The sequence below is a fragment of the Vicugna pacos genome, chromosome 2, assembly GCF_048564905.1.
Source record: "Vicugna pacos chromosome 2, VicPac4, whole genome shotgun sequence".
NCBI lineage: Eukaryota > Metazoa > Chordata > Mammalia > Artiodactyla > Camelidae > Vicugna > Vicugna pacos.
This window is the reverse complement of record NC_132988.1, coordinates 19778693-19804638: the sequence shown is the minus strand read 5'-3', so window position 1 is coordinate 19804638 and position 25946 is coordinate 19778693. Positions and strand designations below refer to the sequence as shown.

General features: G+C 34.2%; 1 protein-coding gene across 1 annotated transcript in view; it reads left to right on the top strand.

Moving 5' to 3' along the window:
* Positions 1-24252, top strand: part of USP38 (ubiquitin specific peptidase 38) — a 31082-nt gene extending 6830 nt beyond the window's left edge. Inside the window, exons 3-10 of the mRNA XM_006209915.4 lie at positions 2344-2473; positions 4619-4720; positions 8826-8984; positions 10155-10348; positions 12867-12960; positions 15591-15697; positions 17081-18440; positions 23025-24252. Of these exons, the coding sequence (XP_006209977.1) occupies positions 2344-2473; positions 4619-4720; positions 8826-8984; positions 10155-10348; positions 12867-12960; positions 15591-15697; positions 17081-18440; positions 23025-23186 (2308 nt within the window). The 3' untranslated portion in view covers positions 23187-24252. The remainder of the gene's footprint in view (positions 1-2343; positions 2474-4618; positions 4721-8825; positions 8985-10154; positions 10349-12866; positions 12961-15590; positions 15698-17080; positions 18441-23024) is intronic.
* The last annotated feature ends 1694 nt before the right edge of the window (positions 24253-25946 follow it).

The window sequence follows — 25946 nt, the reverse complement described above, 5'->3', positions numbered from 1 at the left end:
TCTTATCAATCTGAGGACAGAAACCCTGTATTACTAATATTCTTAGCACTTAACACAGTACCTGTTATATAATAGACACTCAAATATTTTTGAACAAGTGGCTTCTATTCCTGTTACTTTTTTTTTTTTTTGGCTGAGGGGAGGGAGGTAATTAGGTTTATTTATTTTAGAGGATGTACTGGCGATTGAACCCAGAACCTTGTGCATGCTAGGCATGGGCTCTACCACTTGAGCTATTCCCTCCCCCTCATGTTACTTCTGACTTAAAGTATCTTTAGATTGGTCAGAAGATTGAGTATATGTGGGGTAAGGTAAAGAATAAAGGCTTATGAGAGGGGAAGCCAGAAATGGGGAGGAGGAAAAGGCTTTTTGGGTGATGGGGGAAAATTAAAAAGCCATGGCCAAGTGGAATTTTCTGCTCTGCCCCCTCACTCTTTACTAATGCTCCCCTTAGACCTGAGCCAGAGGGAGTCCTGTCCTTGGGCCCTGTGCGCTAGGAAGCCCAGTCTGCTGCTGCTCTGGAACTTTGCTCCCTACGGGCCAGAGTCCAGAGAGCCAAAGAGGTGTGTTCACATACACTCCTCCTGTAAACCACATCTTTTTTCCTGTGAATATTTACACTAAAAAAATGTATAGTATGTACTCACATGTTACAAACAAACAAAAAAACAGTTTTAAAAAGATTTATGGATTTTTTTTCTTTTTTAATTTAAGATTATCTCAGCTCTTTCTGTATTAGATCCCCATGGAGTTATTCATATTGATCTATCTCATTCTTTAAAACTCTACGTCATGTTCCATAATAACAGTACCATAGTATATTTAGCCATTTCCTTATGGGGGACATTTAGATAATTTGTAATTTTTTTCTGTATAATACGCAGTGCTACAGTGAATATACCCTTTGTACACAAATTCAATTATCTCTACTTTCTACTCCATGTATGTAGTGTGGCCACAGACTTATGAAAACCAGACTAACAACAGATGGAAGATGTGGAACAGTTGTCAGGGACTACTGTAATGACTTATAACCATCACTATTGGAAGAAGATGGCCAGAAAGACAAGCAGGGAAAGACAATGTGTGTAAGGAACAGAGGGAACACACTGATAACCTGCAGTTAAAATGTGTTTGGACTTTGGAACCACTCTTAGTATCTAATGGAACATTTTAATCTTAAGAGCAAAAACCTTAATAAAGATAACCCTCCAGTGCTACTGTAGATTGTTTATAACATATCAATAGGAAAGTCAGTCCTTTTAACATGTTAGTTGCTCTTTTGGTCATGTGTTTATGTACTCAGTATTTATATTTGATGTTTCATATGATCAAGGCATTATCTCTTGGTGGAAGAGAGACATTCATTGTGAGTATTTCCAGTGGCATATATTAATGCGTTTAACCTATACATCGGCCCTGTAAAATAAGCATGTTTATCTGTAATCTACAGATAATGAACTGAGATGCAAAGAAGTTAAATAACTTATATAAGTATTTAGGATCCCCCAGCTATTAAATGGTGAATTGAGATTTTTAAACCAGATCGCTCTGACTTTAAAAACTTGAGTTCTTTTTACAAGTTTTTTAAATTATATATTTGCCAAAATTGGATTTCTGGATCAAAGAATAAGAACATTTGGCCCAATTGCTCTCCAGAAGAGTTGTACCAGTCTTCTTCATTGTGGTTGAGGTCTAACCTTTGGGACAGTCTCCATCACACCCCATATTATTTTATCTTTATTTCTATTAAACTGGGTTGGTACTCAAAAAGAAACACACTCATTAATACAAAATGAGGCCGTTTTGATATTTACACATTCAGTGCCCTTTTATCTATTTAAAATTTCTTTTGTCTTTGTGTAGTAGGATTTTGAAAGAGATGAAGAGACCTGTTCCACAATTCAAAATACAGTCTTTTTAAACAGCGCATTTCATATTTAGACTGCAGTTACTAGCAAGGAGAAATTGTGGTTCATATCCATATGTCTTAGTTAAGATAGTTGTATTTAAACTGTTCTTATTAGAGTAAATTTGCCTAATAAATTCTTGATACCATATATAGCATAAATGTTAAACTTTGTGTTTATGCAAAATGATAGCTTATCTGAGAAATTTTTATGCAAATATACTGTATAAGAAACTGTCAGCTTACAAGATTAGAAACTCTGAGTATAAGCACCTATTATTCTCATTTCTACATCTTCAATAGTGCTTTTCACAAGCAAGCTCAGTAAATATTGAGTCACAAAGTGAGTATCTACTGTAATTCTTTTTATTCCTAATTAAATAATGTTGAAGATGTTTTCAATGCTGATGGTTTCGTTTTCCTTCAATTTTCAGAATGATTGACTGGCTGTCTTGGCCATTGGCTCAGCACGTAGACACATGGGTGATTGCACTCCTGAAAGGACTGGCAGCTGTCCAGAAGTTTACTATTTTGATAGATGTTACTTTACTGAAAATAGAACTGGTAAGTGGGAATATATAAATCTATTAGAATGTGTAGGTTAATATAGTCAATCTTTTTATCTTTTTCTTTCAATTGTCCCCTTTAAAGCTTCTAATTTTGAATATGTTCTTGTTTTTGTTCTTTTGAATAATAATTCTGAATGAGCTTTAGAAATTTAGAACGCTGCTTAAGATTAGGTAATTAATTTTGCTGTTTTCAAATATTTAATATGAAAACACATTCCTCCCGTTATCTCTTGAATCTCAGCGAATCAAGCTTTTACCACCATTATTCTGTCAAAACTGTCTTTGACACCAATGCTTTCCAGTGTTGCATAACTCGGGAGCTATTTCTCAGGCCTCCTCTCATTTAACCTTTCAGTCATTTGACATAGTTGATCACTCCCTACTGAAACACTTACCTCACTTAGTTTCCAGGACATTATACTTTCGTAGTTTTTGTCCTAGTTCACTGGATTCTCAGGCTTCTGTAGTGGGTCTTCCTACCTTTAGAGTGCCCTCTGGTTCATTTTCTTCTCAGTCTACTCACAGCCATCCATGGCTTTAAATAACATCTCTAAGATAATGACTGCAAAGTTTATATTTCTCGTCCATTATTATTCCATGGACTCCATATTCATGTATACAACTTTCTATACTTTTAACATTTTTTTATTGAGTTATAGTCATTTTACAATGTTGTGTCAAATTCCAGTGTAGAGCACAATTTTTCAGTTATACATGAACATACTTACATTCATTGTCACATTTTTTTCGCTGTGAACTACCACAAGATCTAGTATATATTTCCCTGTGCTATACAGTATAATCTTGTTTATCTATTCTACATTTTGAAATCCCAGTCTGTCCCTTCTCACCCCTCACCCCCTTGGCAACCACAAGTTTGTATTCTATATCTATGAGTCTGTTTCTGTTTTGTATTTATTTTATTTTATTTTTTTAGATTCCACATATGAGCGATCTCATATGATATTTTTCTTTCTCTTTCTGGCTTACTTCACTTAGAATGACATTCTCCAGGAGCATCCATGTTGCTGCAAATGGCGTTATGTTGTCAGTTTTTATGGCTGAATAGTATTCCTACAACTTTCTGTACTTAGCTTTCAAATTCAACTTATCCATAATCTTAACCCCTGATTTTTCTCTCCAGGACCTGGTCTTCCCCATCATAAATGGATATTCCATCCTTCCTCTTGCTCAGGCCAAAAACCTTGAAGTTTCTTTTCATTCTCTCCCAGCCCATATCTTACACATCTTATTGACTCCACCTTTAAAATATATCCCAAATCTTACCACTTTTAACCAGCTACATCACTACCGCCCTGGTCTAAAGTCATCGTCATCCCTTGCTGTATTGATTGCTGTAGCCTTCCTGCTCTTGGTCCCCTCAGGTGTCCCTCGAGGTCCTGTATGATCTGGCCCACTGCTACTTCTCTCTTCCAGTCTCCCACTATGATTGCCTCAGTCTCTGCGCTTTACTTACCCTGCCCTTGTTGTTATCTCTCTAGTCCACCAGGCTGGAGGCCTCGGCTTCTGCAGTGCTGGGCCTTTTCCTGCTTATCAGCCATCTGTCAGACTTACTCTCATTCCTTTCAGTTTTTTAATAGCCAAATACCACCTTTTTCATGAGGCAGTTTTTAGATTCCCTGTATGAAATAGCAGGCCTTTTTGCCAGTCAGCATTCCCTATGCAACATGCCCTGCTTTCACAGCAGCTCTCTCCCATGTTACTTTTTATTATCTCTACCCACCCTCTAGACTGTAAGCCCTGTAAGATCAGAGATTTCTTTTTTTTAATCTACTGTTGCCTGCCCAGAACAGTGCTGAGCAATAGTGGTGCTCGATAAATATTTGAATGAATTGACTGAATAATGGGCTGTGGAGCTTATTACCTTGTAAACATGATTTGACAGTTTCTTATTTGATCAGGAGGTTTTAAGAGTTGGTTAAGTCACTATATTCCCTTGATCTCTGTCATTATTTCCCAACTGTCTCCCTCTCCCAGAGTTTAATAATATTTGTTATGATAGAACTTTCCAGGAAGGGGGATATTCACATAAATAATTTTTGGCCCTAGGAAAATAACCACCAGTTGGGTAAATGATTCCCTGCTGACTCTTAAAGTGGGTGTCTTGTCTTTCCTGAAGGTTTTCAATCGTCTTTGGTTTCCTCTTGTGAGACCCGGTGCTCTTGCAGTTCTTTCTCACATGCTGCTGAGCTTTCAGCATTCGCCAGAGGCGTTCCATTTGGTAAGTTGTGACACAAATTTTCTATGCTGAAAAACCTTGTCTTAAAATTTCAGTTTACTATTGAGTCACATTTGTTGATTGTGAAAAGACTGTAGGTTAGTCCTAAATATGACTGTTCTCACGTAGCTTTATAGTTGCTGTCAAAATTGAGATTTTGAGATTTCCTTCCAAAGAATATGTTTTCAGAATGTTCTAGGTCTCACCAGAATTGCTCCACTTACAATCAGAATCAGCAATGGAAAGTTGAAAGCCACTCTTCTTAATGAGAGACGTCCCATGTCAGTGTCACAGATGGCATCTGTTGCACATGTGAATAGTGTAGAAATAAAATGGTTGAAAACCACTGACTACTTTAGAACTTCAAAAACATCACTCTTTGTTTTGTTGCCCCAGAATTAGGGCTTTTCTTTCTCTCTCAACCTGTATCCTACAAATCCTGTTGATTCCACCTTTAAAATATATCTAGAATCCTGCCACTTTTAACCATCTACATCACAGGTTTTGATTTGATTTGATATTGATTATTTGATTATCAGATTATTAGGTGAGAAATGACAGAGTGTTATTTTAGGAACTGTCCATTTGTCTATCTAGGGTGTCACAGGAATGCAGTGCTTTATGTGGTTACCCACTTTCTCCAAGGTCTGATCCTCAGTTCTACAGAACAAGAAATTCATTATCAACATACCCACAGAGTTAAAATTTTAGGAATATTGGCCCACCACAAACAAATTCAAAGGAGATTGATGAAGTGCAGAATTCCAAATATTGATTGTTAGCTAGACATATCACTAGCCTCAGAATATTATTCTCACATAGGCTGCTAAGTGCCTTATTTCCACTGAAGGAAGTCTGCAGGCTCAATAGAAGTAAACCTTAATTACATTATATAGTATCACTTAGCATGAGTGATTTCTGCATTTAATTGCCCTAGTTGGTGAGCTTGAACATTAATTAGTAACCTTATATCTGTTACACAAACAAAACTCAAACTTGAGCTAATATAGTATGTATACTAACAAAATCTTTCAAGGAAAAAAAAATCAACTCTTTGTCCCTGTGATGAGGCATGATGATGTGTAGGCTATTTGAGAAAAGGTTTATTTTCAGAATTTCTGGGAAGGAACTCATCCATTCTAACTTTTATTGCTCTCCACACTGAGGACATTCCTTAGTCTCTCTGATTAGTCACTTATGCTATACTCTAAACCTGTTTCTTTGCTCAGTTTTTACAAGATGGAAGATATCTCCTTACCTTGCATTGCTTTTTTTTTCCCCCCTGGAAAAAAAGTAATTGAAATAGCAAATGGTTGACTTGGAAATATTTGGCTACTGAAATAAGCAAATATCAATCATTTATTTAAGGAAGAGTTAGATCTAAAATTGAAAATTGTGATCTGGCTTAGTAAAGTCTAAAAACATAGACCTAATTGCTGTCTACATACTGTGTATAGCCTGACCTGCTACTCAACTAAAATTAACTTGGGCATCCAGTAGTGGGTCATGTGGTAGTTAAATCACCTGTAGCTCTAAATAACTCAGTGAAGGACTTGGGTTTAGGAGCTGCTAAGTATGAGCAATAGTCTGGAATCACCAGCATCATTATTCATTATATTATATATGTAAGAATATTTTAGAGCAAACCAAAATTTGTAATATAGCATGTGTTATTATGGATCAAGTTTCTTTTCATATGCTTTTTATAAGTGGAAAAAAATTTTAAACTGAAGAAAAAATATCAAAGCTTTTAATTAAATAAATCATACACATTTTTGCAAATTGTAACTTAAGTTTAATGAATATCACAATAATGTCTGTAAATATTTAGATTTGTTCCTTCAGAAAAAATTCCACTTTCAGGCATTTAGAAGGTAATAGCCTGCTTGGATGTCTATCAGTGTGCTTATGAAGAACGTAGTCTTATTTCTGCATCAGTGGTAATTTTGACCATTTAAGATGTAGTTATAGACAACTACATGTATTATCTGATCGTAGAGACCCAGTCTACACTAGGAAAGCTTTTAGAAGATTTGGAATTATAAATGAAATAATCATTTAAAAAATTCTTTCCTCTTCCATCTCTGTTTCTCCCATCACCTCTGAGGAAACAATAATTTTGGATTTCTGATTATTTTAGCAACAGAGTATCTGATAGATATGGCTTTATGAAGAAGAATTATAATTCAGGCTTGCTTTGAAATGTAGAGATGAGAGCTACAGAGTGAACCTTCAGGAACTTGTAGTTTTATGGTCAGATTAATACCTTTGATGGGGTAAATTAAAGAAAGTGGTGCAAAAGCTAGAATGTGATATAAGACCTCAAAGCATAAGAGTAAAACCAGACACAGTAGATCGAGAATGGCCATGTTAATTTAAGAATATGATTTTCTTTTTATAGGAAGGAACGGAATTGACTGGGATAGTACTTTAATTGTTGTTGTTGCTGTTTGATAATAAGACCATAGAGCTATCACTTTACTTTTATCACAAGTTAGCAACCAGAAAAAAAAGTTCTACACTGCCTTTTATTTGGTTTATTTGGGTACTTTGAGAATAGTCTGAAGAAGGGCAAGGGTGAAAACAGGGAGACCAGTTGGGAGGTTTTGCATGAATTGATGCAAGAGATGATTGTCAGCTGAAATAAAAATTACAAGCAGTATATATATATGGTATGATTACATTTGTACAAAAAATAACATGTGGTATATAATGTGACATATGAAGTGTGACATATAGCAAGCAATGTCTTTCAGTGGACAACGAGACAGAGACTTTCACTTATTTCAAGTTTGTATTGTTAGGTTTTTTGTTTTTGTTTTTATTTTACAATAACCATATAATTCATTTACAACAAAATTAAACTTTTACAGAAAGATTATTTAACAATACAGGAAGTTAGGCCAATATGTCATGAAATTATCCATAATCTCACTACACTATAGTTTTTATGTTTTCCATTATGATGTTTTTCCCCTAGGTATTTTAACAGGACTGTATTTATATTTGTCATCTATGTGCAGTTTTTGTATCCTTCTTTTAAAATTTAACATTACATATTTTCCCATGTTGCTACACACAAAGTTCTACAAATATAAAATAATAAGATGCTTTATACATGTGAAATATAAATATGAAGTATCAGATTATAATTAATAATTAGTTGAAACAAGTATAGCAGTGTACCAATGGAATGAGCCATTTCTGCAAAATAGAGTTTGTTTTGTTAATAACCTCAAATAAGATTGGCTCTATATTGACTTTTTAGTCTAATTTTATAATGAAAGGACATTGTTATACTTATTATTGGTTTTAATAGTTTTCTACATATTTATGAGCCGTGAGCATTTCATTTAGCCTCATTTTGCTTTCATTTTTAACCCAAATTCCCTAAAAATAATAGAAGTTTCTGATTCACTTTATTTTTAGAACCATCTTTTTTTTTTTTGGAAGTGTAGAATGGGGGTCATTAGTAAGGATAACCATGATAAGACACCGTCCCTAAAATAGAGGTAGTCCCTTAGCTAAAAATAGAGGTAGTGCTGTAGCCTGAGCTGTAATTTTAGTTATGTGTGTGAGTTATTTTGAAGATTTTCTTGAAGTAGACGTTAATGTGCAAAGTATGTATGACTCTTTAAAGTGAAAAATCTAAAATTCACACTAGATGGAGCTCTTGAGCTAATTCTAGGTTTAGCTTTTAAAAGTTTGTCCCTTTTGAACAACGTGGTAAATATAACAGCCCTAGCATCATTAGAACGGCAGTAGTAACGAAGGCTCCTATTTTCTGCTTTAGTTAGTTTGAACCTAGCTTTAGATGGAGTGTAAGGATGAGGAGAGGGGTCCTAGGTAGAATTACATTTGACTTAAAAACTAGATGTACCTTGATATTCTAGAAATTTTTAACTTCATAACTTTTTAGAAAAAGGCAATGACTGAACACACCAAAAAGCACTTGCTGATCATGTAACATTTGCATTCCATTTGTAGGCTAAAAAAAAAGCACTATTTTTTAAAAATATGTTTATAAAGAATCTTATTTATATATTCTTTTCCAGAACTTGTTGCCATTTTTGTAAACTGAGAAATGTTTGTCTTTTTTTCTGTTCAGATTGTTCCTCATGTGGTTAACTTGGTTCACTCCTTCAAAAGTGATGGTCTGCCCTCCAGTACAGCCTTCCTAGTGCAGTTAACAGAATTGATACACTGTATGATGTATCACTATTCTGGATTTCCAGATCTCTATGAACCTATCCTGGAAGCAGTAAAGGTACGATGACAGTTGCACCGGGGTCTGCGGAGCTGCAGCCCGTGATGTGATAGATGAACACCGTGAAACATTCCTATGACCAGCTCTTCAATTGACTGTTTAATGGAAATATGTTTTTTGTTTGAAAAATGCAATTGGAATCAGGGTTCATTAATTTTTAGGGAGTAATCTCATTCTTACTTTCTGTAACTAATTTAAATTAATAACCATATTTCTTCAGTTCTACAAAGCCAATAATTATAAGGCATATCTTTAAATTTGTAACAGTTTAAAAAATGCTACATTAAGTGAATACATACATCAGAGTTGTTTCCCAATATCAGAAGTGTTAAAATATGTAAGATACATCTTAGAATTAAGGAAAGGCAGTTTAATAAAATATTTGACTTCTCTGTTTTTTCATTTTTGCTATGGATTATTCATGAGTGTCCATATTTTGTAGAATCTTTACTTGAATTATTTGCAAACTTACTGTTTTTCAGCTTTGTATAGATATTGGATCTAAATCATTTACACTTAAAATTTTATCTCATATGTCACGAAGCGGGGAAGAAACTGTATCTTGTAATAATTTTCTGTATGGTTAAACATGAGATTGAGTTTTATTTTTTAAAGTCAGAGGTCATTGTGCATAGATAACTTTCATTTTTCATCCCCTTATTACTTTGAGCTTTTATTTCTAAGGCGTAAGAGCAGGTAAACAGTAGTAAATGAAAAGGGGATATTTCTTATCCTCATTACAAAATTTGAAAGCAAATTGTTTACCTTGTTCAATTGTGTGCTAATTTTAAGTCCTCATTCTGCTGCCTTTGAATAGCACTACATATCTCAGAGTTCTGATCTATTGATCTCAGAGTTCTATTTTGAAAACATTTTGATGGCAAATATGAAACATAAATAGTTCAAAGGAGACTTGAATTCCTGGTTCTTGAGTATTCCTCAGCTTGATAAACTCTACTGTTAAGAGATATTTAATGCATTCTAAGAGATAATTATTTTTGCCATGTAGTATGGTTCAGTTTTTGATAACTGGTCAAGTATTACCAGTGATTTCAAAACTGAGTGGGAGAAAATAAAAAGTTAAATATCAGTGGAAGAGTCTACTTTATGGTGTTAATAACAAAAAATAGTTTATATTTTTACACTATTTTTCCTCTTTATGATCTATAGGATTTTCCTAAGCCCAGTGAAGAGAAGATTAAATTGATTCTCAGTCAAAGTGCCTGGACTTCTCAATCCAATTCTTTGGCATCTTGTTTGTCTAGACTTTCTGGAAAATCTGAAACTGGGAAAACTGGTCTTATTAATCTAGGGAATACCTGTTATATGAACAGTGTTATACAGGCATTGTTTATGGCCACGGAGTAAGTTTAAATTTGAACTTTTTTTTTCATTTTAACTGTAGAAATTGATGTATGCTGATGAAAACTAAGATGCTTGAATTGCCTTCACGTTATTTCTTATATGTAACAGCAATATTAGTATTTTCATATAATTGTCTTATTCAGAAATAAAATTTCTTTTAGTGCTCAGGAACTTTTAACATGTTAACATATAAATTCTACTTTATATTTATATTATATATTGCATTTAGAATCTTTTGAATTACTCTGACAATACTTATTAATGTAACAGAAGGATTGTGTATTATTTATTTGACAGAGTTTAAGGGTTCTCAAGTACTAATTTATTATCCTGTTAAACAGTAGGGTTTTTTTTTAACCTATATATCTTTGGAGGTGGTCATGTTTAGTTTTTTTCTGCTTGTGGTTATTTTGCTGTTTATCAGATCAATAACTTCTTTGTTGCTGTTGGAAAAGTTTAAGCTCTGCTTTTCACCCCAAATTAATAGATACTGAACAGATGTGTAAACAGACATGTTTCTTTGCTTCTTACAGATTTACTTTCAAATTCACTTTCTTTTGCAGCCAAGCAAATAGAAAATCAGAGGTTGTTAGCTATGTGAATATAGTCTGTAAAGGTACAAAATAATGATGAACTTTTCCTGAAGGCAAAAACCCCATTGAATTTTTCTCTTCAGTACCAATAGAGTATTCATGAAATTTGACCAAAGATGTTTATTGAGTTCCAAGCCTTTGTAAGTTTTTATGCCTACCTAGAGGAATCATAACCTAAAAGATGAAGGGTTTAGTTTTATTTCCTGGCGTCAGAATATACTAGCAACACTAAGAGGTTTTTCTTTTGGCTTACTATTTTCTTTTGTCTTTTGATTTATTTGTATTTGAGATTTTTTGTTTGTTTTTCAAGCAAATGTACCTAGCATAAAGCTAAAGTGATCCGTGTTTTACCTCCCGAGATAGTCTAATGCAGCAGTCTCATTTTACAGATGCTCTAGAATAAGCAGAAACGAGCAGTTAGAACTGGCAAAAGCAATTCAAAGAGCACATCTTACTGTACAGTGACCAATAATAGTGTCTCAGGATAGGCAGACAGCATATTTTGTTTCTTTGGGAATAAGTAAATTCTTTGTGGTTAAAAAAAAAAATCTAGAAGTACATAAAATAAAAATCAGATATTCCTGTTCCCAAACATAATTTGTTAAGCTTTGCATGCATTATTCCAGACCTGTTTTTTGTATAGTGATAAGATTTATCTGGTACAAAAACTATTTTTTTAAATATATTTATAAAGAATCTTGTTTATATATTCTTTTCCAGCCACTTTTATCTTTTAATGATTTGTGTTGGAAATAGTCCCATGTTAGGGCAATGACAGAACTGTTACTCTGAGTAAACAGGTGTATCATAATTTATTTAACCATACTCCTATTGATGACTGTTGGGTTATTTTGCTCATAATTAACATCAGTCTGCCCAAATGCAGATATAGAGGACATTCTTTGAATAGGGTGTGGCAAATTGCTCTCCAGAAAGGCTGTAGCATTTGTACTTGCATACTAATTCATGAGGGTACCTATGACCCCATACCTTTGGCAGTACTTGGTATAACCAGTCTTTAAAATTTTTTCCAGTCTTGGGGGAAGTGTCTTTTTGTTTTAATTTGCATATTGCTGAACATTACAGTTTCTCCCTCTCTAGTTTTCTTTGTTCATTTGTGTTTCTTTTCTAAATAATCTATTTTTTGTGCACCTTTCTCTTGGGTCCTTTTCTTTTGCATACTGATTTATATATACTCTGGATGATAATCCCTTGTACCATGCTTTCTTCCAGTCAGTGCGATTCAGATTCGTAGAGGGCTTCATTTGCAATTTTTTATTTAATGCAGTCAAATCTGCTATTTATCATTAATAGTATCTGAATTTTTAGGAAACTTTCCTCCTCTAAATCCTCCCCCCCTCTTTTTTTTCTTTTAAATACTTTAGTAGCTTTGTATTTTACATTTAGCTCATTATTCCTCTGTGGCATTTGTGACAGTGTAAAATTTTATCCAATTCCATTTTTTTTCCAGATGGATACCCAATTGTTCCTATACTATCTTTTGAATAGTTTGTCCTTTTCCCATCTGGCACTAGTACCACACTCCTTCAATCACTTAACTTTAGAGTTTCAATTGCAGTATATTTTTTTATTTCATGCATATTTGAAAGAATTTAAAAGTTGTTTACTTAAGTTACCCATCAATAGCCTAATCTATTTCTATTTGCTAATCGGAAAGATAGAAATAATATGTGACAGCACATGGCCATTGCCAGGCCGCATAGGAAGTGTTCATTTACCTTTATTCTCGTTCCCCTTCTTCACTGCATTGTGGGCAGTGACTTTGCCAGGTAAAGGGCCTACAGGTGAGTGAAATTTTACCTTGAAGATAATAAGTCCTTGAGCTAACTTCTATTTAGCTTTTAAAAAATGCGTGTGTGTGTACACATGTATACAAAAGTCATTATATTTTATTCTCTTTCAGTTTCAGGAGACAAGTATTATCGTTAAATCTAAATGGGTGCAATTCATTAATGAAAAAGTTACAGCATCTTTTTGCCTTTTTGGCTCATACACAGGTGAGTGTTAGAGTGTATAGTATGTATATATTAACTGCATTGATAATCTTCTTTAAACTTCCCAGTATACCAAACTTGGTGAACCTTTTTAATTGATGAAATAATACATATTTCTCCCAGCATAACAGATCCACTTAGAAATCTCAAGAGATACTGCCTAAAATCAGGATATGCCCTAAGTTTTTATTTCTGCCTTCTGCTTTTCATTCTTGTAGATAAATATTTTGCTGACACATTATTCTAATTATTATAGCTAAAATTTGATTTTTATTCAATAAATAAGTTCCTCCATGAAGAAGTCTTTTAAAATGCATCTTTAATATTAAGTTTATAGATACTAATTGATAGATTTTTCACAGTAATAAACAGTTAAAAATGAACAATTAAAATAGTTTTGTGGCATCTTGGCTTCTTTTTTCTCCCGTTGCTAATATATGTATATACCATTTCATCATAACTAAACTTTTAAGCTCTAGATCTAAAAATTTTGTGTTGCTCTTTTATGTCCACATGTTAAACCAATGAAATGAGTTTATGCTAATGGCAAGAAAGTCACATATAGTAAATTCATCCAGCAGACATTTATTTAGAGACACAATATGCAATCTGATAAGCATTCAAAAAGGAATCCTTATGCTCAAAGAACTTTAAGTTTTCAGTAATACATATGAATAATATATACCATTTATAAGTATTAAATACTACTTTCTGATTTTATTTTGATTGTCTTAGTTCCACAGAGTCTAAAAGAGTAGGTAGTTGCAGCCAGAAGAGAAGATAGGTCCAGAGTTGGTGGAATTGAATTGATAGGAATGCTTTGTTTCCTATCTACAAGCTGAGAAATATCTCAAGTATACCTCCTTAAATGGAAAAAATCAAGACAGGATTGACCTATGAGATGATAATGATGGCCTATGAGATACTAAAGGATCATTTTATTATTCTCTATCTGGGGGAAATATGTTCACAAATTTAACATTTCAGGACCAAGGAAGACAAAATCTCTTCCCTCCAGCTCCCAAACATTGTTTTCTAATAAATGGACCTATTCACTTGCTGTATCACTATATATAGAGTTGGCCTTTGAAAAACACAGGTTTGAGCTGTGAGGGTCCATGGATTTTTTTTTTTTAATATTTTTACTGAAGTATAGTCAGTTTACAATGTTGTGTCAACATGGATTGTTTTCAGTAAAGATGTACTGTAGTACTACACAGTCCATGGTTGGTTGAATCCACAGATGCGGAACCACGGATATGGAGGGCTTGTTGTAAAGTTAGACACAAGTTTTTGACTAAGCAGAGGGCCAGTACACCTACCCGTAACCCCCGTGTTGTTCAGTGGTCAGCTGTATAATATATATGTATATCTGTGTGTATACATGTAGCTATAAATACATTATATATACTATATTATTTACTAAATCAGGGCTATTAGGGAAAAAACCTTAGGAGCTTCCATACTCTCAACAAAAGAAAAAGTTATTAAGAAGTGACCCTAATTAAAATTTTGTTACAGTCAAGACCTGGCCATAGCAAGCCAACAAGGATTGTTTTAGTACATAGATTTTCCCTATATAATTTTAAAGGTTTTTCTTTTTATAATTAACAAAGCTAACATTTTTTTAGCATTTAAATTTGGCTCCTGTGCTAAGTGGTTTACATATATTATCTCTTAATCCTCAGACTCAATCTATAAGGTAATACGATAGTATCCCCATTTTACAGGTGAAGAAACAGGGCTTACATTACCTGCTTTCAAGGTCATGCAAATAAGTGGCAAGATTGGAATATGAACCAAATGATTCTGGAACCCATGTTCAGCCAGTACACTAAACTCCTTTCCTTCAAAATGCCATAAACACTCCTATCTTGATAAAAATTTTCCTTAACTTAGAGCTCTGTTATGTACCACAAATACTCAAAATGTCAGGAGGATTCTAAGTTTTCAAGTTACGATCATAATTTTTCAGATGTCTTTTCAGTTCTTTTTTGTTTGTTTTTGCCATGTCAAAATCTAGGATTTGAACCTAGCTTGCTCCAAATCCATCACATCACTTCACTAAACTGCCTCTTTACGAAAAAAAATAAAATAAAATTAGCAAGATCCCTAACCCACAGTGTGTTCATATTCTATATATTTATGACATGTGTACCGAGCCAAGAAAATTTTCACCTAAAATAGGTATGCATATTCTGTGGAGTATGCCCCTTATTACTTTATCCAAAACATATATTCAGTCGCATGTCTTTTTCAGATTTTATGTTTTTAAAAATTGTGGAATCAAGCACATGACTGTCAGAGGGATAACGCCAGGGGCATTGTATTAAGTTAGAGATACCTGGGTTCTGATATCATCCCCTCTGCTGCTAATTTAGCTGTGTGACCTTGGGCAAGTCACATAGTTTCTCTGGATCTTAATTCTCATCTGCAAAATGAGAAGGTATGACTGAAAGTTACCTAAATTTATTTCTAGCTAATTTTATGTGTCCCTATGTTTGGCACTTTGTAGTAAAGGTTAAGCCGTGTAATTTTAGTAATCTTGATTAAGCATTATATGTTAAGATTTCAGTTATTTGGTTCATGGTGTGAGAATCACTCCCTTGTTTTGTCTCTACTGATACCAAAAGAGAGAAGCATATGCACCTCGGATATTCTTTGAGGCTTCCAGACCTCCATGGTTTACCCCCAGATCACAGCAAGACTGTTCTGAATACCTCAGGTTTCTACTAGACAGGTAAAAAGTATTTCTAAAGCTGTGATTTGAATTGTGTTCTTTCATAACAGATTATTTTTACAGAACATTGTTTTTACCTGTAAAAACATATTTCAGATGTTAATCTTTAAAATGCCTTGCATTTATTATATTTTTTAATTGTTCTCATTTTTAATTTGGTTTTTTTTAATCTTCTTACTTTAGACCAGCTGTTCTCAATGTGTGGGACAAGGACCCCTAGGGAGTTACCAAAACACTTTCCTGGGTCTTCCCATTTCCAGCTCATATCTGTGCATATTATGTAGTTGAGGCCAGGTTTTCTTCATATACTTCATCCAGAATGGTGTATGACAGTAGACTGAACGCAGAGCAGATAGGAAGATCCAGCTGCCTTCTATTAAGCTAGAGTCTTGAAATAATTGCAAAATGTGAAACAGTGCCATTCTTCTCACTAATTGTTTTGGTTTTAGAAAATATAACTTTTTCATTTTAAAAATGTTTATTTCTATTAACATGTGATTAGTTTATTATTGTTTTCAAATCTTTTATTTTACTATTTATATTCTCAATTTTTGAATACAGTAAATATTGATAGATATAACCACATAAATGAAACCGTACTTATTTTTTATAAAGGCGTCCTGAGACAAAAAATTTAATACCTGCTCCTTAGACCAGTTCCTAATTGAATGGATTTGGTAAATTTTACTGTCTTCTTACCACATAGTTAATAAGAAGAGCTACTATTTTCCTGTATTGCCTTCCTTCTGTTCTGTGAATGGCTAGTTGAGCTCGACATGTGCAACCCTCCTTCCATTCAGCAAGGATATGTTGAATGATTTCTTTCTGCCGGGATTTCTATGAAATGCCAGGCAGACAAAGATATATAAGACATTAATTGACATATAGAGTTGACTATAATAAGTGCTATAAAACAGCAGTATGAAGAAAGTGTAATGAGAATATAGGGTAGTAACAGTCCCTAACGTCTTGTCTGATCTACATTCTCAAACTGTTCAATATTCCTCTTGTTTAAAGGAAGAAAAACTTAAATATTTTATTTTTTCATTTGGTTTTATTTTTTTTTTAAATTGAAGTACAGTCAGTTACAATGTGTCAATTTCTGGTGTACATACAGCACAATGTCCCAGTCATGCATATACATACATAGATTCGTTTTCATATTTTTTATTAAAGGTTGTTAGAAGATATTGAACATAGTTCCCTGTGCTATACAGAAGAAACTTTTTAAATATATTTTTACATATAGTGGCTAACATTTTAAATTAAGCAAGATATTTGATAAAAATAATTCGGCTACTTATGTAAGCCACAAATGTTTTTAAACGGAAATGACATTTAAACTTAGGTGAAGAAGCTCTATAATGATATACTCTCCTGCAGGCTCCATGAAGAAGAAAAGATCTTGAAAGTTCAGTCCTCACACAAGCTGTCCGAAAGTATGGGGTACAATGAAACTTCTTTACAAGAAGTAGCCAGTAAGGCAGCTGTACTAACAGAGACCCCTTGCACAAGTGATGGTGAGAAGACATTAATCGAAAAAATGTTTGGAGGAAAACTACGAACTCACATATGTTGTCTGAACTGCAGGAGTACCTCACAAAAAGTGGAAGCCTTTACGGATCTTTCACTTGCCTTTTGTCCTTCCTCTTCTGTGGAAAACTTGTCTTTTCAAGATCCAGCATCATTACCCAGTACACAGGATGGTGGTCTAATGCAAGCCAGTGTACCTGGTCCTTCAAAAGAACCAGGAGTCTGTAATCCAGCAACAGCTGCCTTTGTCTGTGACTCAGCTGTGAGTGAAAGAATGGTGGACAGTTCCGATGAGTTTCGCTGTACTGAAGAGACTTCTGTCCCTAATGACTCTAGCAAGATTCTTGCTAATAAGGATGTACCTCAGAAACCAGGAGGTGAAATCACACCTTCAGTAACTGACTTACTAAATTATTTTTTGGCTCCAGAGATTCTTACTGGTGACAACCAATATTATTGTGAAAACTGTGCCTCTCTGCAGAATGCCGAGAAAACTATGCAAATTACGGAGGAACCTGAATACCTAATTCTTACTCTCCTAAGATTTTCATATGATCAGAAGTATCATGTGAGAAGAAAAATTCTAGACAATGTATCACTGCCACTGGTTTTGGAGTTGCCAGTTAAAAGAACTACTTCTTTCTCTTCATTGTCAGAAAGTTGGTCTCTAGATGTTGACTTCACTGATATTAGTGAGAATCTAGCTAAAAAATTAAAGCCTTCTGGGACTGAAGAAGCTTGCTGCCCAAAATTGGTGCCCTATCTATTAAGTTCCGTTGTCGTTCACTCTGGTGTATCCTCTGAAAGCGGGCATTACTACTCTTATGCCAGAAACATCACAGGTACGGAGTCCTCATACCAGATGTGCCACCAGCCCGAAACTCTGGCGTTAGCCTCCTCCCAGAGTCATTTACTAGGGAGAGATAGTCCCCGTGCAGTGATTGAACAAGATTTGGAAAATCAGGAAATATCAAAAGAATGGTTTTTATTTAATGACAGCAGAGTGACGTTTACTTCATTTCAGTCAGTCCAGAAAATCACGAGTAGATTTCCAAAGGACACAGCCTATGTGCTTTTGTATAAAAAACAGAACAGCACTAATGGTTTAAGTGGTAATAATTCAACCAGTGGACTCTGGGTAAATGGAGACCCACCTCTCCAGAAAGAACTAATGGATGCCATAACAAAAGACAATAAGCTGTATTTACAGGTAAGTTGAAAATAGAAGCTTCATCATTTGTGAAAAATATTTAAACACCCAGTTGACAGGTGGTTAAATGAGTGCCCTTAATTTTGAAATCCAACTTCTACATTTTCAAGGTGATAATTTTGAATTTTGAATCTGGGTTTATATGAAATAGGTTCAACCTATGGAACTAAATTTTCTTTCTAATGTTAGGAATTAGTTATGAAAAGTAGCAATTAGATGCAGTATAGAAGACTTTCTTTGTTTTTAATTACAAAAGATGAGATTATTGTAAAATCATTCCATACAGAAACACTGGAAGTTTAATAAAATGGAAGTATTTTCTTCTTCTCTTCAGTCCCATCTGCCAGGGGAAACAACTGCCAAATTTGGCATTTATTCCTTCTAGATATTTGTATAAATACTGTAAGAACTATTTCTTGACAGTCAGGTGGGTAACATAAAGGACACTAAAGATAGGATATTTTTATTCTTTAAGGATCTGATCAGTAAAACCAAGGCTATAAAAGAACAATTAATAATAAAAACCATGGGTAAAAGGTTTCATATGAACTAAACTTACTTATAAATGTAATTTTCACAGAGTTACTGATTTTTCTTACTTTAAAATTAATAAAGACCTTGCTGAAAGTATTTTTCTTTGAAACCTGCCAACTTGCTATCAACATAAAAGATAGGCAGTAAATTGAAGTTGAAGTTGCAGGTGTAGTAATTAGGTGTTGCAAATGATTTTAAGTTTCTAAAAATTTTGTGTTTGAAAGTCACAAAACTAAAAGATATAGAATAAGAGAAGAAATGGTACTGATTTTCAGAGGGAAGTTTATTCAAAAGTTTTCACATTTACTATACTGTAAAATAAGTAATGATACATGATACATTTTACAGGAAAAAATCAGAAACACAGAATATTTGTTAGAATTATCCACTAGCAAAGATTCTAACATCCAGTCAGAAGGTTTATGATCAAGGTAATAGACTATATTCAACCATGTCCTTCTTGCTAGATATCAAATGATATTGCACTTGATAAGAATCATCATGATTCTTGAAGACTGGAGAGTGAAGGTAAGAGGGTTAGATTGAAATAGAAATTTTCTAATATGTAAAATATAAAAATAAGACTCAGTACAATCTTGACTTTTGGAAACATGCAGAAACTCATCAAATTTCTGTGACTGGAATGCCAAAAGCTCTTACAACCATAACAACTACTTGTATTGCAGCCTAGCTCTAAATGATTTTCTCTGTCTTGCCATTTACCCAATTACATCCTGATTTTACAGTGTTTATGTGTGATAAGCCATTCTTTTCATTATTGTTTTAAGACCCTTCTCTCACTGTAAAGGAGAACTATTATATACCTTGTTAATTCAGTTTCTCAGTGTTGTGCAGTAGTTTTAAGTTGCATCTTAAGTCTCAGATTGGCCATTTGTTTAATGCGAAAAAGATAATGCTAAATTTTACTTTAAGGTATTTACTTGCCTATATTAAGACAGGCTGTTAAAGCTTCATTATCAAAGTGCCTTTTTAAAGCAAATTATACAGGGAGGGTGTAGCTCAATTGGTAGAGAGCACACTTAGCATGCATGAGATCATGGGTTCAATCCCCAGTACCTCCTCTAAAAATGAATAAGTAAAACTACCTCCCCTCAACAAAAAAAATTTTTAATTAAAAGATACAAAGTTTATTTAAGAAAAATAAAGCAAATTATAATAATACTCTTGATTAGAAATTTAAATATAGTTAGACTGTATTATTCACTTTTAAATACAACAATGTAATTGATGCAGTTTGAATTATGATGTAACACATAAAACAGTTGTAGAAAACTTAAATCTTAATAAAAGGAAGGGTGTGGAGTTAAGTCACAACTAGATTTACAGGAGTTAGAAACTCTTGCTCTTTCTAGTGTTGGCAGGATTGGTGGTTTTGAAATGCCTGGGCAAAAAATCCTGTCTGACAAACCATTTTCTACTTTGTCGTATGCTGACACATAGGAGACCAATGTAAATTGTGGATCTTGAAGTAAATTTTGAGAAAGGCTTGGCTTTTCATATGTTTCTCTCCCCTCAGTCCAACTTCCATTAGGAGTATCTCCGTTATTTTAGAGTCTGGACTGCAAAAATCATGCCTTTGGTTAGGATCCTGGGAGAGCTGTAAGTTGCACCACCATTGCACTGCGGAGATCATACCTAGCCCCGCCTGTCCCACACCAGCTGCAGGCAATTCTCCCCTTGCTTGTTGGGTTTCTTTGTTTCCTTGGAGGAGGTGGTAGTTTAATGTCTTAATATTTTGCTTTGTCATACATACAGAAGAGTATACATTATATCAGTGTAGTTTAAAGGGAAAAAATGGATTAATTTAATGTTAACAGATTTACTTGAATGAGAAATCTAAATATACTGAAAGGTTTTTGTCCCAAAGCAATAGTAACTCTTATTTCACTAGGTCAACTGTCTACTGCTGAAATAATTAACTTTCATACTTGATATAAAATTGGGATGTAAATTACATATGCTGTGAGACTCATAATTTGTGACATTTACATAATATTCTCATCTATATTAAAAGAAATAAAATGAAAAGCCTACTTTTATCCATTGTTTAAGCTTCTAAAAACAGAATTTCATACGTTTTTCTTGTTAGCCATGTATTTGTGTAAATAGATAAGAAAGCAGAAAGGAATATTACTTTCTTGGGATGCTCTGTCTTGAAATATAATATAGGTTTCAAGAGTCTCAGAAGCAATGGAGTTACTAACTCAATTTTTTTGTATTTTGTATCTCCTTCAACATAGCTTCTGGCAGGAAATCGCTTTTCAACAAAGTCCAGGCAAAATTCACCATAGCTTTTAGGAATAGAACGCCTTGAACTCCACCTACCATATTCATTAAGTTTAATTTCTTTCTTTAGGGAACATGTGCAAATCTTAAACCAGATATTATTTCTTAGATACAGAGTCATATTTTCATTGATTGTTTAGCTGGTTTAATAGGTTATAGAGCAGAGGATTTTTGTTTCTTATTTTTGTGTCTATTTCCGAAATAAATATGGTTTTTATTTTCTGTATGTTAAAGAAAAAATCTATAATTCTTACATTAACTTTACAGATTGAAGAATAAATTAACATATCTCCTGGAAAATATTGTGTGGTTAGCCACTATACAGAGAAGCCAGTTATAAATGTTGTAAATGATAGAGTAAATGGAAAAAATGTTTTTGAAAAATATCCTGCAAATTAAGTTTGAAAGCCTCTCTGAGGCCTGTCAGAGACTGGTTAATTAAGCCATTCTACTATGAGGATTTCTTATCTAAGGTCACAGTCAGCCATAGAAAAAATATGTGGTTCTTGATAATCTGTGTACTGGGAATCGCACAGCAGTCACTGTGTGCTACTGAGAAACAAGGTGTCCATAATATGACAGATACATGTCAGGGTAAGCCTGGGGGGTTTTCTCCATAGTGAAAAACTGGACATCTCATGAAAGAGGTAGAATAGTCAACTAAGAAATTTTAGCTAGAAATTATAAAATAATAGTACTATGGCCTGGAGGAGCAAAGTAGTGAGGCTTTTAGTTGAAAAACTGGAAATCGTACGGTTTTTGTTATTCATGCTGAGTGTACTGTGAAGGTTCTTTAAGATGATGACACCCAACCAGTTAAGGGTTGTGCTGTTACCTGGCTTGCAGGCCTTGCTCACAGTGATGACCTCTTCAGAAAGTTATAGACTCTTTCCCAGAAAAAGGGGTCTGCCAGAATATTCTCCCTGTTCTTACAAGGAGTTTGTGCCAGTTGTAGAATCTAGTTCTTCACCTTGTCAAATGAATTTGCAGTTGATTTATTTATGAGTAAATAAATATTCACATAGACTCCTTTTGTAGCTAAGTACCTAGTAGTGTTCCAATCTGAGGTCATTAATACTCACTGAGCACCTAATACTTGTCTGACACTGAGATGAATATGGTTCCTTATAAAAGTTCTAGTAATCTGGTAGGGAAAAGCATTAAGTAATACTGTAAGGAGACAGGCTCCATTGTGCTTAGCAGTGTTTCTGGTATCTTTTATTTACTGAGAAATATTCTGAGGAAAGGATAGAAAAAAATTCAGCCTTCTTTCATTATTTATGGTTTTTACTGTAATCGCCCACTCCCAAAATGGTCCCACTTGATGGGGAGTAGATAATCCACTGTCATGACCTTTGAATTCTCTGTTCTGTGTATTAGAAAAGAAATCCATTCCTGTATGTGTGGATGAGTGTTGCAAGAACTGTAATATTTCTGTAGAGAAATTTTAAGTATGGGGCTTCGGTTTCCTCTTCTATAAAGTGAGGTATTGAAACAACACAGCCTTTAGGATCTGTCATTCCGTAGAGTTATACCAGGATTTTGCTATCTTGTTTGCTCCATCTGTGGTTATGTACTTTACTTTAGTAAGATTTGGTAAGGATCAGTGTAATCAATATTTTTACAGTCACTGAGAGTTGAAGGATGCATATTGAGGCAATTTTAAAATATTTATATATAGGTGCTGTGTCCATCCATGTGTATTTAGAATTTTAATTTCATAAAAATTATTTTTAATTTTAGGAACAAGAGTTGAATGCTCGAGCCCGGGCCCTACAAGCTGCATCTGCCTCCTGTTCATTTCGGCCCAATGGATTTGACGACAATGATCCACCAGGAAGCTGCGGACCAACTGGTGGTGGGGGTGGAGGAGGATTTAATACTGTTGGCAGACTCGTATTTTGATGCTGAGAGAGTCCAAATGCACTGGTCACAAAACAGCCAATACTATGACTGTTAAAATGTCAGACTGTAACAAGTATCTTACCTATCTTTTATTTTTCTTTTCATTAGACCCTTATACTTTGAGAAAACACATTCAGTGCTTGTTTTTATTTTCTTGACAATACATTTATTAACAAAATGCATCATGGGAAAAAAATCTACCTCTTAAAATTCCATTTGCTTTTATGGTTAGACATGCTTGACCAAAAATTTTCAGAGGAAAATATATACCTGGTCCCTAATTAAGCTGCATTAAATTTAGTAGAGGTATTTAAATGGTCCTGTCCTTGGTTTTACTGAAAGAAAAAGAAAATTTCATTTATTATCCTTTATAAAAGAATTGGTATTAGAGTTGAAGGAAATATTGTTAAAAAGGAAAGAAAAAATCTTTTATTTAGATTACCTGTGTAGTTACCCCATTATTAAATTCAAGTCTTTGAAAATACTAGAGATGATACAGTCTCTCTTGAAGGCAATAACATAAAATTCATCCAGCTGTAGTACTTTTCAGGTTTGTGTAGTGCTGTCTTCAGCATCACTGTATCTGCATTTCAAGTACAAATGTTTTAAAAAAGGATTATTTATACATATGTGCTGAATTGATTTTAAGAAAGGTGCATGATCCTGTAGGAGCCACATTTTTACCTAAAAATTGCTAACTTTGTAGTATTTCTAATTGAGGATTTTAAAAATTCTATTTCAGGGAGTATATCTTCTGTGTGTTTTGAAGGAGGTGAGTTCTGTATGTGCCTTGCAGTACTGTAATTCAAAAATAGGAATCTTTGGCTGCGGAAAAGTTTTTTTTAAATGAAAAATGTTAGGAAGTAATTTTTTTGTGCTAACATTAAAATTATAACTTTTTGAAAGGTATTAGATTTTCCTGAAGTAAAATCTGATGGTTCTAAATCAATAAGTGTGATAGTTTGTTTTTAACTCTTAGAAGAATTCAGAGGAAATGAACCTAGTCATGTAAAAAAACTTTGATTTTTGTTACTTAATCCTCAGAATATTAAAAATTGATCACATATTTTTAGAGTCGTTCATCCAGGTTTTTCTGAGTTTGTTGTTGTTGTTGTTGTTGAGTCATATGTTTTGCACAATTGTTTGTTTCACAGTTTGAGATAAAATGTCAAAATGTCAGCCTGTACCGTCCCACATGTTCTTTTGCCAGGAAACTGGCAACCATTTGGGGCTCCTGGGTCTTGATTACACAGTATTCAGGAGTCAGCCCAGTTGTCCCCGTTCATAAAAGTTTTAACTTACCCATGGTTGCACATTGTTCTGAAGATTGGTCTCCTATTTATTTTGAAAACATTTTAAGGAAAGAATGGCCTTTGGTGATTTGGGGTTTATCTTTTTCCCAAGCTTTTAATGGCAGGAGTTAAAAACAACTCCTCATCCTCATTCCACCGCGTCCCACTCCTAACCTGTTTCTAGTCACGAGGAAGATTAGGAAACCTGACTGGATTCGTTTAAACTGGAAATTCTTTGCAGAATTGATTGAGCTTTCTCTTCCGTATAAATCACTGACCCAGAAGGACTTTTATCAACTTCCTTTCCTGTGGACTTCCTATTCTCATAGTGGGTGTCTGAGCTACCCAATGTGTTCAGTTGTCCACTGGCTAGATAATGACTTACAGTCAGGTTATATCAGTCTTAGCATTTACTAAAATTGGTAAAGTCATTAAATATTTGCTGGGTTGATATTGGGTTCAGCTGCTTCTATGGGAAACTTCCATAAAGACCATTAGACCTACCCAAAGTTTTATCTATGATCATTTAAGGATCATATGTCTCAAGGTAATACATACTGAATTTTTTCCAAAATGATAACAGAAAGATAAAGTTCTAGTTATATAATATTACACATTTCAATAACTTCATACCAGTACCAAAGACTTGAAATTAAAGATTTCCTTTTAAAATTAAAAACACAGTAAGATTATTTGCTGAATTTAAAGCATTTATACCTGTGGAAGACTTGGAACCAGAATAATCAGGAGCTTCAGTCAAAAATTCATCCACCTGAGCCTTTTCAATAAGCTGATACTTAGGATTGCTCTGATGATTTTCCTCCTCAGTAATTAGCATCCCTCTCACTTGACTGCAGCTTGGTTTAGTTGTCATATTAGGTATTCCCTTTCCCCATATTCCTAACCCTTGTCCTTTCCTCTGCCTCTTGCATATGTTGTGGGGTCTGACTGTGGAGGCTGGCTAGAGTACTACTACTATTTCTCTTCAGTTCAATCCAAGGCAATCAGTTAAGATGTAGCTGCTCATTTTGCTGAGAAGAGCACATTAGGTCTCACTACTAACAAAAATTAAAAACTAGGCATCTAAGCCTTTTCCTCTCAAAGATCTTTACTGGCACACTGAGAACAGTAGAGGTTTTTTCAGAGAGCTATACAAAGAAGAAAATACAAATGTGGTTGGTCGTGTAAGCCTGGGTAACCCATCCTCTAGGCAGGTGCCTGTGAAACTGTCTTGTGACACTTCCATAGCTCGAGTTGGAGAAAGGAGTGTAGCTCAGTCTCCCTTCAGGCATCTTCCCATCACCTCTCTTCCAGCTGAATAACCAGAGAAGTAGGGCAATGCTGGGGTAGAGATTCCTGACCTTTGTTTCCATACCTTAGGTTTCCAGAAGACTCCTGTGGATGTAGGAATAAAGATCTCTCGTAATGTGTAGAGGTATTCGGGGACTTTGTGACAGGTTCAGAAGGC